At 28.8% G+C, this 16,712-nt stretch overlaps 1 protein-coding gene across 2 annotated transcripts in view; it reads left to right on the forward strand.

Annotated features, from left to right (window-relative positions):
• The window catches only part of LOC103580677 (potassium voltage-gated channel protein Shal), a 113,071-nt gene that overhangs the window by 26,303 nt on the left and 70,056 nt on the right, over window positions 1–16,712 (forward strand). For both annotated transcript variants that reach the window (XM_008562519.2, XM_008562521.2), the window contains exon 2: window positions 14,195–14,357. In XM_008562519.2, the coding sequence (XP_008560741.1) occupies window positions 14,195–14,357 (163 nt within the window). The remainder of the gene's footprint in view (window positions 1–14,194; window positions 14,358–16,712) is intronic.

Consider the following 16,712-nt stretch of genomic DNA (forward strand, 5'->3'; position numbering starts at 1 on the left):
CGATAGGAAAATTTTACAATGAACGTCTTTTCTCGCGAGGGAGGCTGCTATTGGTGGTAATGGTGGTGGTGATGCTGATGGTGATGCTGAAATGGGGGATGATATAGAGAATGGCCTGGGAAATTGGGTCACTTCTCAACAAGGCTGCGCATTTACTACCGACGTCAATGTGCGGGTTCACTCTCCCGATATCGTTCTCTCTCTTGCCCATCTAGTTCATTCAGTAAACTTTGAAAGCACAGCGAAAGTCGTTTGTCTCTTCACTTATATCACCATCTTCTTCTTCGTTCCTATACACCGCACTTTTCTCTTGCTCACTTCCGCAAACTTATTCTCGTCTAAACTCTCTCCTATGTCTATTATATTTTACATGATAACCGACTTGTTCATTCATGTAATTAAGTAATTTACCTCGTAATCTAACTATTAATATTATAATGCTGGTTTTTTATTTAACCACCACTCAAAAATTTAATTCTGAAAAAAAAAAAAATATATGTACAAATTAGGGTGGGTTAAAAAAAAATTTTTATTTATTTTTTTGCTTCCACTCCTTGTGAAATTAGTCCATGATAAAAAAATTTTTTGAGTTTCAGCTAAAAAATTTGAGTTTCAGAGGTCGCTCAGAAATTTCAGTTTCGATAATTAAATAAAATTTTTTACTTACTACCGCAAATTTTATTGACCATAAAATAAATGATTTTTTAAAAATTTAAACTTAGAATTTAAATTATATGAAGATGCGCACGAGTTTCAAAATTTTTCCAAAAGATATTTTTGAACGACCTTTAAAATTCATAGTTTGGAGTGACGATTTTCAGGAGATAATATAACCAAAAGTTTAACAAAAAATTATTTATGAATATTTACTGAAAAAAAAAAAACAGATCGAGAGGGTCAAATTTCACTTTACTGCTTTTCTAAAATTAAAAAATTTCTTAAAAAAAAAAAAAAAAAAAAAAAAATTGCATTTAATTGATAGACAATTCAATTCGACACTTATTTAACAGCCACCTTCTTCTTAGATGCGAACAGTAGATTACTTTCTCGTTAACTGTTGATTGTTTACCGATTTAAATAAACTTTTTACGCTTTTCTCTATGAATTGAGTGATAAAGACTTGGATCGGGTAGTATTTAAAATATAGAAAAGTTTAATAATTTATAACAATAAAAGTTATATTTGCAGATAAACAATTTTCAACATAAGAAAACGCAATTTGAAAAATGAATGCAAATAAGTGATTCTTTAAGTTCTTACTGTTGTCATTGGTGATTAGGGTTTGATAAAAACAACAATAGAACCATTTTCAGATAATGGTTGAGATTTAATAAGGATTATCGTAGTCGCAACTTAATGATACTCTTATAGAAAATTACGATACATATATTTCATTGACCCTAATTCTCATTAAGTCGTGAATAATTAGTTCAGTAAGATATCTTCTATAATCTAGATGGTTCAATAGTGACCCATCAATTATTTAAATCCTTAGATCAAAAGATACAGTTACACTGTGAAAAATTAGCGAAAGAAATCTGGAAGTTTTTTAATATTGAAAATCCGAATCGAAATCACTCAGTTAAAAAAGCAAACTCCATATTTACTCCGTATGCAGAGTGGTGTTTTCTTAAACTCCGGAACTCTGAGTGATAGTGAGTTCGGATTAAAATAAAATTCGTAATCACTCCGAACTGACATTCAATTTTTACTTTTATTATTAAATAAACATATTTAGTGTTACACAGAAAAAAAAGTTATTTTGAGTCAAGAAAATATTTTTTAAGACAAACGTTTTTGAGAACCGAGTTAAGATATTTTTGAGTCAAGAGAATTTGTCTTGGTTAAAAAAAAATTCGTCTTGGTCGGAGAAGATTTCTACTTTATCTGAGAAAGTTTAGGTCTCCAAAAAAATTTTTTTGAATCAAGAATATTTACTTTCAGTCAAGATTTTTTTTTTCTGTGTAGTAGAAAAAAAACTCTTCGCTCAACCAAACATACCAAAGAGTATTTTGAATTACCGAATGAGCTTTTTTGCATTCAATGGGAAATTTTAATTTGGTAATGTAAATTTTAATATTGAAATGCATCAAAATAAATTTCAATATTAAAATTTAATTCGATTAATAATATTGACAGAAAGCGATTAATTTCTATGGCTACTTATTATTATTTAACTCGTATTACATCAATGCCAATTTCTACTGAAAATTTTTCAGTATAAAAAATTTGCGTAGTGAAAGCAGATTAAATCCGGAGTAAATTTGGAGTGAATGAGTGTTTTTTTATTTAATTCCTTCGGAGTGAAATTCGGAGCTTATTTTAATATTAAAACCCCGAGCGGGAACAAATTTAAATTTAAATAAAATTCACCATCACTCCGAATCACTGCCGATTTTTTACAGCGTGCAGATTAAAATTTTAAATATTTTTAAAAAAACTGATATTTAACACAAAAACGCAATAAATTTTTTTCTGTTACTCAATTACTTTACCTAAATCAAAGCTATAGAAAATTTATTTTCATACCAAAATAGATCGAGCCCTACTTTTGCATGATTGAATACCTAGAACTTGAATAAATAATTAAAACATGTATACAAAGCGCAATCAATGGTGATAAATACACCAAATATTGTACCTCCCACGCAATAAAATATATAAAACATAAATAGAATAACCGTGTCGAGTATTAGAGAGTAAATTTGTTTATATGTACACAGTAGTTAAATACACAGACAAATATTACAGCGTCGATCTGGTCTTTACTTGGTATATATCTACAAGTTTAAGTAGTAATAGAGTGAGAGAGATAAAATAAGAGAAATCGTTTAAGACAGCGAGCTTTTAATAGCTTGCAGTGCAACTCGTTTTACTCTTTCTCACTTCTTATATTAACTTTCTCGCACTTGTAATGTTAGTTTTGTAATTCCTACCTGTGACAAATACTGCCAGAAAAATATATATACATTTATATTTAAATTACCCACGTTATTTATTTTTATAATTTATTTTTTTTTTAAATTTTACTAAAGTATCGGTATTTAAATCATTTTTTTCAGTTAATTTTTTAAATAGTTATGAGGTAAAATGATAAATATCAGATTAATATTATTTATTAAAATGTCGGAATAGTTAATATATGACTAGGTCTCTTATCTTGTAATACATATATTTTATAAATTTAATATATCATATATATTTACGATATACAGAGTATTATGTCAACGTAATAAGAGAATAGTCTTTTATACTCTTATATATATATATATATATATATATATATATATATATATATTTATATATATCTACATATAATAACATTATACTTTATAGTCAGTGTTTACTCAGTACTACAATTACTTTATATTACGATTATACTGAATTCTCCATTGTGAACTCTGAAAGATATTTAAACTCCTCAGTAAAGCTTTCTGTGTTCGTAGCTTAACTTTTTGAGGTAATTTAAACTGTGTCGAACTAGCTTTCACAATAGATTTAATAATAAGACTAAAAAAAAAATTTTCATTAAAAATAACCCGAGTGTAAAGTTGGAAAAATAAAAATTATTAAATGAATGTCTGACTATTTTATTGTAATAAAAAAAAATAATAATAGAATGGCAGTACTCGACATGTAAATTTTACAGTCTAGATAACGTTTTACTTTTGAATATTTTATTTATTTTTTTTTTATTTTTCTTTGCTACGAAATTGGTTAAATTTAATTGAATTTACTCAGACTCTTTAAGATAACTATTTTTTTTTTTTTTTTTTATTAAGAAAATTGCATGATTTTATTTTGTAAATTAGAGATTAATTTTTTTTTCCATTCATTATTTTTAATTATAAGAAAAAAATTTTTTTTTTGTAGTAATTGGTAGAAATTAATTATTTTATAGAATCTATACTGTAAAAAAAATCAAAACATAAATTACAATTTAAATATTAATAATGATTTTACTATTACACTATATAAAATAAGGAGTCAATTCTGAGTGATTACGAATTTTATTTAAATTCAAATTCACTCCGATTTGGAGTTTTACTATTAAATACTCCCGGACTGAATTTCACTCTGAATTGGAGTTTAATTTTTTAAATAAACTCCCCATCGGAGTAAATTTTTCTCCGAAGAGGTAAATCAGCGTTCATTCCGTAAATTTTTTATAGTGTGCATATATGTATACTATTTAAATCCAAATTCACTCCGTCACTCAAAGTTCCGGTGTTTCAAAAAAAAATTACTCTGCATACGGAATAAATAAGGAGTTTGTTTTTTATCGAAGTGATTTCGGACCCTTGTAATAAATTTTTCACGACAGGACCAAGAGCTAGACATTTTTCGACTAACGAGCCTCGGTTTGCTAGTCTTGGCCCAAAGTTTGCCAATCTTCGACTATCGACCGAGTTTGCTTGGTTTTAAAATTTAAAAATTAAAACAAACTCCTTTTCGGAGTGAATTTTACTCCAAGGGGATTAAGTGAATGAACAATAATTCACTTTGCATCTAATCCGCGTTCACTCCGCAAATTTTTTAGTGTACCTTTAATATATGACCGCATTAAATTTTTAAGTCTCATAAAGTACCTTACACTTAATTATTTCTTGCCTTAAACCAATCTATTTACTAAAATAATTCGAATAATTACCCCGTGACTACCCATATTAAAAAAAACTGTAACCATGAATTAATATATTTAAATATTTAATTGCTGTCCATGAATACAAGCATTAAATTTATGTACAAAGAGCTTAAAGAACGATCAAACAATTTATCGCTCACGGCAATAAAATTAATGAAACATTTAAGAAAGACGATAAAAACAATAGTCTGGTTGTGACGTACTGCTCAACTCAGAATTATTTTTCAACCTGGCCACTCGGTGTCTGTGTCACGCATGTATTCCGCGGAACCACGCATTTCAAGAGCTGCCACGTATCTATAGTCGTACATACACTCTATATATCTATCTATATATAATATCGTATAGTTATATTTGTAGAGCTTCTAGAGAGTACACGAAGTAGTGCTCTTCTAAATATACCCAACTAATATGACGTACCGTTTGAGCTCACTACACACTGAGCTTTCTAAGAGCTGGGAAAATTTTATCTACTTTACTGTGGTATCCAAGTCATAGGGTTTCTTTTTATTTTATTTAACTTTTTCTTACTTATATACATATTCAGCCTCCATTCATCTTCCATCGTTTCTTTCTCTTTTTCTCGAGCACTGACGTTTTTTCTTTTTTTCTCCCACGACTACAAACTGCTGGTTTATTTTTTATTTTTCTTATTTCTTTTTATATTTCTCATCCAAAAGATTAAATTTTGTTAGAATTAATCAGACTGAGCTTCCTCTAGTTCACAATAGTCTGTCTGACCTCGTGTATAAACAATCAAGGTCTCGGAAGATTAAATAACAAAAATAGTGATAAATTTATCAGCAGTTAAACTTTTAAATATAAAGTATAAATAAATAAATAATAATTAATAGTTATATGAATTAAATAAGAGTGAGGAAAACGGCCAAGATAAATATTTCCAGGAAAAAATAAAAATAAAAGTTAAACTGAGCTTTCATAATCGACAGTAAGCGGCTTTGGGTCTAGGTCTAGGGATTACTGTTTTCTCTTGAGCTTCTAATTTTTCACCTTTTTTTTTATTTTTTATTTTTATTTCGCGCCTTTCAGAATCTTTTATCCCTGCCGGCATCCCTCGTACACATTAGTGCGGCTCGTTTTTTTTTTTTCGTGCTCAACGACGCGATCAAGGCAGCTCAGACAAACAACAAAGCACTTTTTGTTTTTTCGTTATCGAGGTTGTTGAGGTTGTTGCTAATGTACCGTATACTATAGTTAACTTTATTTTTCGTTCAATTGTTATATTTACAAAAAACATAAGTCATTTATTTAATTAAAAAATTTATAAAAACCTCAAATTGGATATATATATATATATATATATATATATATATATATATATATATATATATATATATATATATATATATATATATATGTATATTTTTTTTTTTTGAAATACCTTTAAAAATTATTTTTGTGATAATTATTATTCAGATATTTAAATTGATAATACATTATAATATTTCAATGGTAAATTAATTTTTAATTATGCTTTTAATCGTTAAGTCGAGTAATTAGGTCATTATATTTTAAAATATATGAAATTTTTTTTTATTTCTTTCATATTTATTTATTAAAACCCGGAGAAAAATTTATGGTAATAGTTACGATATATTATGGGAATGATTCCCATAACGCATGCTAACCGGTTTTTTTAAAATGTCGATTATAAGAATGATATCCATATATATTATAGTAATGCTTACCATAATATTATGGGAATAGTTACCATAATATGTAGGGTTTACTCCCATATAGACTTAGGAACCGTTACAATATGGTTATAGGATTGGTTCCTAATTGCTTAAGGGAACTATTTCTATGGGTATGGTAATCATTACCATAATTCTTTCACATGCAATATGCGCGGAAAAAAAATATTGCGCTTGTTGCTCATCAACGGAGAGCGACAGTTGCATCGTGATTAGTACTTGATTGCGAGTTGTTACTTGATTTCCACGATATATATATCAATATGAATGAAACCAGACAATGTCACATAAAAAATCTCTACCAAAACCCTGCAGACTTTTAAAAAATAATTATCATCTTCTCAATAAAATTTAATACTAAACCCTCGTTTGTAAAAAAACCTAGCGACGCTTGCCACTGGTATTTTATTAATAAAAAAGTTCGTAAGTCCAACTTTTAATAAGTTTAAACTTTATTTATTTATCGTACTTAACACTTGTCCTGTGTAAGCGAAAAATAATCAACTGAACATAAAAACAAGTATAATGTAATTTTATAAAAAGCACTATAAGCTTTAGGCTGACATTAATTTTAATAAAAACAAAGTTCCGTCTCTTTTAATTCATCAAAAATTCATTATTAATAAAATATTTATTTTCTTAGTTTAACACGTGTTTAAATTTTTGTTTAATAGATTTAGTATATCACAATAATTTACCTAAGCAAGAGACTAAATTATCGTGACAGTAAATAAAAGTATTTAAATATACATTTAATAAATTTATTAACCTTGAAAAATTTTAAATAATGCCCTTGTCTATGACGTATTTTTCTCTCTGTAATTTCCGTTCTCGCGTGTTTAATATATATATAAATATATAAAACAACATAAAGAGACAAAGGAACAGTATCTTTACGAGGTCTTGCGTACATAATTTACCTGGCACGTTCTCAATGATATTATTATTATTATTATTATTATTATCATTAACTGGAGTAACGATGCGATAATATATAGTTTTATATTTATATAATATAATAGGATTTATACTAGATAAAATGGATGATTGAAAACGAGTTTTCAATGCTACCTTTTACTTTTATTAACGAAAACGGCTCACCCTCTTTTTTTTTATTCCTTTCCCTTGAGATTTCGCTATAGACGGAAACGAATCTTCGGGTTCTTATACATGCTTACATACATAGACATATATATGTACTTAAATATAAATGGAAAAAGTTAAACATGAATACGGAGTATATAAATCCAATGCAATGCGCGCTAGTAATTAATAACTAGAGGTGCGTGGAAAAAGTGGTAATGAGGAAAAATTTATGTCTTGCCTTTAACCGCATTGGTAAGCTTTTTATATTATATAAATACATGTACGTATATTTATGTGTGGTTCTTTGTACATTCAGCTTAAACTGCAGTATTTAGTCACTGCGTTTAAATAAAACAAAAGCTCGCGTAAATAAATTCACATATTTTATTCAGAGTTTCGTATTTTGAACTATTTTTGCTACATTATTAACAAGTTTTTTTTAACTTTAAATTTGTTTAAAATTTTATTTGAGTAACTGTCATCTGTCATCACTATTTACTTGTATTTTTATATTTATATTCTCATATAATCTTTGAGGGATTTAATTTTTTCACCGGCTAGTTTGTAATTTTATATAATTTATATACTTTTTTAAAGTTAAAGAAATGGTAAAAAATATTCTGGTCAATGACCGAGTCACGGAGACACGAAAGAGCACTTGAAAAATTTTGTAAAAGCAAGCATTTTTTTTTTTGTAAAAATTTTTCTTTATATTGTGATCATTATTATTGTTAAAAGAAAAAAAAATGGCCTACTTAAATTTAACGAGGTATCTAAAATATGAAACAAAAACTTTAGGGTACTCCGTCCTGCCGAAATTTTTTCTTTGTTAAAGTATTCAAATCTCATTAAAAACTTATTTAATGCGAATAAAATAAAATTCTATACAATAATTAAAATTATTCAAAAATTACTATTTACTTGTACAAATTAAATGAAAAAAAAATTATGTAGGGTAATTGAAATTTCCAAAACACTCCTATTTCAAATTTCGTTTTAAATATAGATAAAAAAAAGTACTCCATATTAATTAAACAATATGATTAATGCCAACAAAATAGACTGTGTTCATCTGTCTGTCTGTCTACGTTGTTTGACCTCTCAGTTCTATTTTAACTCCTCGTACGCTTTTAAAATTATCAATTACTATTTTTATTACACTGTGAAAAATTTGCAGACTGAAAGCGGAATAAATTCGGAGTTAATTACGGAGCGGATGACTTTCTTTTTATTTGATCCCTTTGGGGTGCGAATTTAATCAAAATTCAGATTACTCCGTTAAAAAAGCTCCCTATTTACTCAACATTCATAGTGATTTTTTTTACTCCGGAGCTCTATCGAGTGATAGAGTGAATTCGGATTTAAATAAAATCAGAATTCACTCCTGATTTTTGACAGTGTACTTTATATTCATTAGAGTGTAGGAAAAAAAAATTTTTTTTTTCTCGAAAACAGGTTGAAAACTTTCATATAGATATGAAAATACATCTGAAAATTAGAGCTCTTAATATGAACATTAGGGTGGTCGCTAAAAATTAAATTTTCTCAGACGCCCCAATGAAAGCTTCCTTTATTGAAAAATACGTGGTGGATTCCGTGGAAGATTACATGGTAGCTTGTTATAGTTTATATATACTTAGAAAAATGTTAATTTCAAAATTTGTCATCCTTAAAACGCTCAATTCATAAGATATCAAAAAAGTTTTTTCAAAATATCTTCATAAATACACATTTTATAAAAAAAATGAACATGACCTTTTTTGTCAAGAATTTAATTCCCTACAAAATTGTTCCTATGCTTTTTTCCTTTAATCTGCATATTTCATGAGATATTTAAAAAAAACCGCGATTGTATCGAAAAATGAACTTTGATCGTTCTTCGGCACGTGTTCTTTTTACTTAAAAGAAAAAAGCAACTTCCCCACGTATTTTTCCACTAAAAAGAAGTTTCTTGTGGGGCGTCTGGTGAAATTTAATTTTTAACGACCACTCTAATCAACATTAAGAACTTCCGCATCACACTTTTATATTTTTCATAAGAATAAAATAAAAAAAATTTTTCTTGTGTCTTCTGATTTTTACAACTAGCTAACGATGCGTCGTAGAAAAAAATCTCTATAAACAATTTTGTAGAGAATTGAATGCTCTACAAAAAAAGTCTCTTATAATTTTTTGATAAATCCTTCTGTTCAAAAGTTATTTGAGCTTGAAGTCAAAGTTATAGTAAATTTTGAGATCTTTTTACTTTCCTTACGAAACTTTTGAACCTGTTACCGAGAAAAAAAAATCAATTTTTTTTTTAATAGTAATATATTTGAAATAAATAAATATTTAATAATAATAATAATAATAATAATAATAATAATAATAATAATAATAATAATAATAATAATAATAATAATAATAATAATAATAATAATAATAATAATAATAATAATAATAATAATAATAATAATAATAAAAAAAATAGTAAATTATTGTCATTAAAATTTAAGATTTGCCGCGAATGTAACCGCAGTAATTCACATCGCGATTAAACAACGTCATTGCATTGAACCAGGATAAGCCGTCAGCTTTACCATGTCCTATCATCAGATTCGCTCATCGTATCCCACATATACATAGACAGTTGACGAATATTCAGATGGATGAGGAGCAATCACGGTCTAAAAGCTCATCCTGCATAACCTGCGCGACCTCCAAATACCTACATCTCTATCTCTCACTGTTCTATCTCTCTCATCTCCATTTCCATCCCTATCTCTAGCTTTGTCTCGCTTGTAATTCTCGGCTGGAAACCCCGCTTATCGAATTAAGTCGCGATGCTACGACCCTACCGGGGAATGGAACCACGAGCATCTCACGTCTCTTGGGAATTTACCATCCCGCTCACTAATTCTAGGTATCGTGGGTGCATTCGTGATTAAATGATTGTCTACTCCCCCATTTGAATTATTTATTCTAAGTTTTAAAGCATAAATTATCCACCACAGCCGACAGCCATAAGGACACGGCTCTTATTCTATCATATTTATAGATAAAGAAAAATCCTCCAATGATTTATTTCTATTTTACTTGAGATTAATTTAAAATTATGACAAGCGCTGAGAGATTTATTATGAAAAAAGTTCAAAATTTTAAAAGGATTTTTTTTTATATTTTCTCTTTCAATATAAATATATATGTGAATTTTTTTTTATTTGAGTACTAAAGGGGAAATGAAAGTGTGTTTTTCAAAGTGATGAAAGTCCTTTTGAGATTCTGTTAAAACGATCTGGATTTTTCTCTCTACGTTTTCAGTTTTTTTAGTCATCGTACCTGTTATCAAAGCACTCGGAGCTTTTTGCTATCCTGTTATGGAGTATGTATACAGTGTGTAATGTGTAGCGTAGAGTTGTGAGTTTTGTAGGTCGCAAAACCGAGCCCTGAGTGGATCGATGTGTCTCATGAAATTTCAAGGTATCGTACTATTTCCGGGACCTTACATTGGTCAGGGTAAAGTCAACTGACTAGAAAATCGTATCTACCTCTTTTACTTTTATACATAAATACATATATACATGAGTGTTAGATGTCTGTATATATATGGACGTAGGGTTTTACTAAAACAAATTTTAGTATAATAGTTTACTTGCATATATTATTGTGGGTCTAAACTTTTACCGCGTAGTCGACAAGTTAATGGATAGTAATATTGTTAATTTCATGCTTCGTTCGATTCAAACCACATTTTAGGCCATGAAATGGCTTGTACGTTAGTATTTTAGGAAATAGATGAAGATATCGTTGGCGAAATTTTTTATGACCCTGTTAATTAAATTAATTTGCAAAATAAAAGTCAAAAAAATTATATTTTGAATTTAAGGCCTGATATTTGCATCTTTATTTATGTATAACTTCTTAATTTAAATTAATTAGATCAAGTTCATAATTTAAATTGAAAATTTCATTATACATTTTGTGTAAATAGAAATAAATTTTTATATTTTTTTTTTTCATTAATAAAGTTTATGGTAAATTTCATAACTTTCTAGATAATTGTTTTCGTAAAAAATTTCTTTCTGAATTGAGAAAATTATTTTTTTTTATTGAATGACTGGCAAAAGTGATATTTAATTAAATTATTAAAGAGCTGTGTAGATAATTGTCGCGGGTCAAAATATATATATATGTATATATCGTATGGAAATGATCTAATGTGCTAAGTCTAGGGTCTGAGTATTGATATTAAAGCCATTCGTAATTAACGCTGGTAGTAATTCGATAAAATTATAGCCGGTAACGCCTTTTAATTATCTTTAATTGAAGATTTAAACCTCAACTAGGAATAATTCCATTAGATGAAAAACTTTTGACCCACTTTTAAAAACAGGCTTAGACGACAGTTCAAACTTGAGATTAAAAACTTTCGAAAGATTAAGAAATTATTGCAATCAATTTTTAATTACTATATTTCCATATTGATTACCTAGAATGATTTTTTTTTTTAATTTATCTATTATCCAATAAACTAATTAATAACTTCTTAAATTCAATTGCAATATAAATTTTTTTTTATTTAAAAAAATGACATTCATTTTACATTAATTGAATTTTTTTTTTTTTTTTTTTCCAATTCTCAATTTTTATTTTAAATCAGTCATTGACTTCGACAGGTTTCGAACCCAGTTTCGTGGTTTGTTCGTCTTGACGTCATCAGTTATCACACTTAAATTTTCAAAATTATTAAGGGAGACCACTAGGGTGAAATTTTGAAAAAATCCATTTTTTTGCATATTTCGATGGTCTATACCTTCAAAAATAAAATACTAAAATTTCTAGTGCATATCTCAAATACTTTTTTTGAGTTGCGCCATCTGAAAAGCAGCCGCTTTTCGGTTCTCAAAAATGCATTTTTCAAAATTGCTGCAGTTATGACTCAAAGATAAACCATCCGATCGATTTGATTCGAATTCCAGCTTCTTTTATGTATGTTTCTACGTACCACGAACTTCCAGTTTTCCGATCCAATCAAAAATGTAATTTTGCCAGGCCAAAAATCATCAAATTTTCGCGCAAAATTTGAAATTTTTTTTAAAAACCCCGCCATTTTGTTAAATTTCAATTTTTTCAGCCCGAGGGTCATGGTACAGAAAATACCTTCTAGTAAAATAAACTTTTTGGTTTTTTTGATTTCCGGTACTGCGAAGTCGCTATCACTTCAGCAAGGGGAACTTTTTTTTTGAGCGGGAGATTGTGAATAACTCGCTGAATTTTGAATTTTTTGGTCTAAAAATTTGATCTTGCATTCATTATATATCCACAAATATATCCTTAGAACATTGAAACATTCCATGCAGTAGTTTTTTTTTTTTAAAATTCCCAAAAATCATCTATTTCTCATGCGGTCACACTAATGATCCCCCTTACCGAAAAAAACACTTTATAAAATTTAAAATTGAATTTAGAATGTTAAAAAAAATTTTTTAACCTAAATTTTTTTTATTAAAAGTAAATTTGTAACAGTACAATGAATGCAATAATAAAGTTAATGAAAAAATTATATTCTTTTTCTATAGACCGTATGTTGAATAACGTCGAGCGAGTAGTAGCAAAAAATAGAAAGTAAAAATATGGTTAGCGATAAAAAAATGATTTCAAGCGGTAACACACACACACTTGTGTATTAACCGACACACATACGGAACATTTTATAGCAGGTGTAGATATAGTTATAGACGTGGATGTAGAGAAAATGAAGCGTATGTATATTTCCGCACGAGAACTCAACGTCACTGATGGTTTTCACTCTCATATGTTCTCTCTTCAAAATATATTTCGCCGTCACTGCCTCACATGTTCAAAGCATTAAATTTGCCGGAAGAGCCGGGGCCAGCGACGAAATGATGAAAATATAAATATTAAGTCTATGGGAAATATAATAAAAAAATAAGTATTAAATAAAAATAAAAATACAGTAAAATAGCCTGCATAATTTGAAAAGCGAAAATGATGAAATAAAACTAAAAAAACATTTCTAACCGCACATTTAAAAAATAAAAAATCCACACGTCGATTACGCTTTCAGGAAACGTATTTTACCAACAACTCGTCCTTGGATCGTGTCACGCGCAGATGAATATTGCAACCGGGTCATTTTATCCCGGGTTTAACCCTATGGCACTCGTGCAACGGGACCCGCCCTCTCTTTCTCTGCTACAAAAAATAAAAAATGTAATAAAAAAAAAAAAAAAAGACCGTCCTATTCCTGGTCTCATTGAGAACAAGAAATAGAAGGAAGTAGTCTCGTTACTCCTCTTCAACACTTAGCTAGTCTAGGCATACATGGGCCGGAAAAAGAGAGCATTAGTATAAAAAAGGAATAAAATTATCGTAGTCCCGGTACGTGCTGTCGCATTGGTCACCATTCACGTTATCATAAAGTCGGTTATCCGCGTTCGCGTCTACGTTAGCAGACATACCACATCATGTGCGAATTTTTATTGATCCGAGAGACTATTAAAGTAGCTGGGCTGCCGCACTTGGACGGACCTCTTGCCAATATTATTAAATATGCATATTAGTTCGCCGACATATTTTCATTTTACACTACGTACAGTACTGGAGTACTATTGCCCAGTAAATTTTTTTTCTTAATCAATATTAAATGTGTAAGGATGCAGGAAATTTTATTTCTGTCGAGAATGTATGTTGTCATTTTATTTATGAGTCCAGTTATATAATAAGTTTGTTGTTTTATTGTCGACAGATATGGTGACATGGTACCGGAAACGATTGCGGGTAAAGTTGTTGGTGGTGTGTGCTCATTGAGCGGAGTACTGGTGATAGCCCTGCCTGTGCCTGTGATTGTCAGTAACTTCAGTAGAATTTATCACCAGAATCAACGTGCTGATAAAAGAAAAGCTCAGAGGGTAAGTTTATTATTATTTTTATTATTAACTCGGTTTTTTCTATTGATGATAATAATTTTTATTGAAAAAAAAAAGAAAAAAAAAAACAATTATTAGGGACATTGAAGCTTTCGAAAATTAAATTATGAATTTTCATTCAATTTTTAGTGTAAAATTGAAGATTTAAAAGATTAGTCTGTTATTAATTTTAAAATTAAATTTTTTCTGAGCAATATTGGAGATTAATTTTTAATTTCATTTTCGAAATTAGACAGCTCGAAAAAATTATTAAAAATATATATAATATATAGTACTTTGCAAAGTTGATACTCGATATTCTGGATTAAATTTAACCCTAATTCGGTGTTGCTGTTTTCGGCAAGTAAACGTTGAGCATGGGTCATTAGCGTCCGCTGCTCATTTAAATATGTTATTCTGTAAGGAAAAATTTGAATAAATTCGTAGGTCTTCTTTGGACCTAACTGTGCGATAGAGTTGTTGCCAGCCTCGAAAATCCCTTTTTCAATATACATTTTCATAAAAATTCGGAGGCATGAAGGCATGAAAGCCTCACAGTAGAATATTTGAAAATTTATGGACACAAACGACCCATGTTCAACCGAATAGGAGTAAAAAATTATAATTTTCTGAAGCTTAAAAATTAATTAGACGAAATATACGAGCTTTTTTGGATGCCATTGAACTTTAATGGAAATTGATGATTTGTAAAAAATTGGCCAACTTCTTTAATGGAAAAAAAGTTTAATAGTTGAGATGTATGTCTGCAAAGATTTAAAATTAATTTTTTTTTGTTGGCATCTGTCTTTGGGCAGAGGTTTGTCATCGAAGTTGACATTGCAGAAAAGCTTTAGTCGAAAAAATATTTATATGAATACTTTTGAATCTCCTTTCTTATGGACATTTAACATTGCAAGTCGTTTCGAATTGTTCCTTTTAATCAGGGATATTAGATACAAATATAAATCAATAATTTAAATATTTGATTATTCATACACTGTGAAAAATTTCCAACAAATTTTACTATGGGTGCATTGTAACACCGGACCATAAGAAAACTGGTACAAAATTTACAAGCGTCCCATAGTAAACGGTATGCGCAGACGACACGATTGGGACCTATGCGCATTCGTTTACTATGGGACACTTGTAAATTTTGTACCAGTTTTCTTATGGTCCGGGGTTACAATGTACCCATAGTAAAATTTAATGGGAATTGTTCACAGTGTATACATTGCGAAAAATTTGCGAAGTGAACGCAGTTGAAATCGGTAATGAATGTAAAGCGGATGACTATTTATTTATTTCTTTTAAAGTGAAATCACTTCTATAGGGAGTTTATTTAAATATTAGAACTTCGAATCGGATTTAAATAAAATCCAGATCACTCCGAAATCACTCCGCTCCCTTATTTACTCCGTATGCGGAGTGATTTTATTTTAACTTCGGAACTCCGAGTGAGATTAAATTCGGATTTAAATAAAATCTGCAAAAACTCGATTTTTTTACAGTCTAATAGAATTTTAGTCTTATTAATTAAGATCACGATAAAATTACCTTTAATTAATTAACGAGTCTGAAGAAGTATTGAAACAAAAAAAATACTAAATCTAATAGAATAAAAAAATACTTTTAATTAAAATGAACAAAGAAGTCTGGTTAACTCGATAAAAAAAATCCAATACCGTAGTAAATTGATAGGGTTTATAATTATCCACAAACGTCTCATCAAATTAAAAAACTTAATGACTAAATATACACTCGAGTCCATAATAATAAGACACAATTATAAAAGATCTTTTGTCCGATACGTCAATAATGTATACATTGTCTCCATCCCGTTCCATTCTTCAACAATCCAATAAACCGTTTTAACCTCAATTCCTTCCGTAATCTATTCTGTCATTCTACGCCTCGACCAACGACAATTGGCTCGCGATGGGAGACCGATCTCTGCTCTTCTCTTCTCTGCTTTACTATCCTATACTCCTCTGTCTGAAGCATCATTTCCGTTTCAATTGTAATCCAATAAGTAATAAGATCGCATATAACATTCAATCTCTGCTTACTCTCCATGTCTGACTATCCAATATTAATTTCACTAAAACTATTATTTTAAACATTTAATGTCTTGTAATAATGATAATAATAATTATTATTATTATTATCTCACTTATATAATTAAGAGAATAGGGATAATTTGGTTAATGCCTCAGCTGCATGATATTTCGTATTGTCATAAATGACTTTACTTAAATTCGAACTTTGTAATATTTAAAATTAATTTTTTAATTGATGGCGGGAAAAATTCAAAATAATGCTCAGTTATATTTACAAAATTGATTTGTAAATGTTTGA

This window comes from Microplitis demolitor, chromosome 3, assembly GCF_026212275.2.
Source record: "Microplitis demolitor isolate Queensland-Clemson2020A chromosome 3, iyMicDemo2.1a, whole genome shotgun sequence".
NCBI lineage: Eukaryota > Metazoa > Arthropoda > Insecta > Hymenoptera > Braconidae > Microplitis > Microplitis demolitor.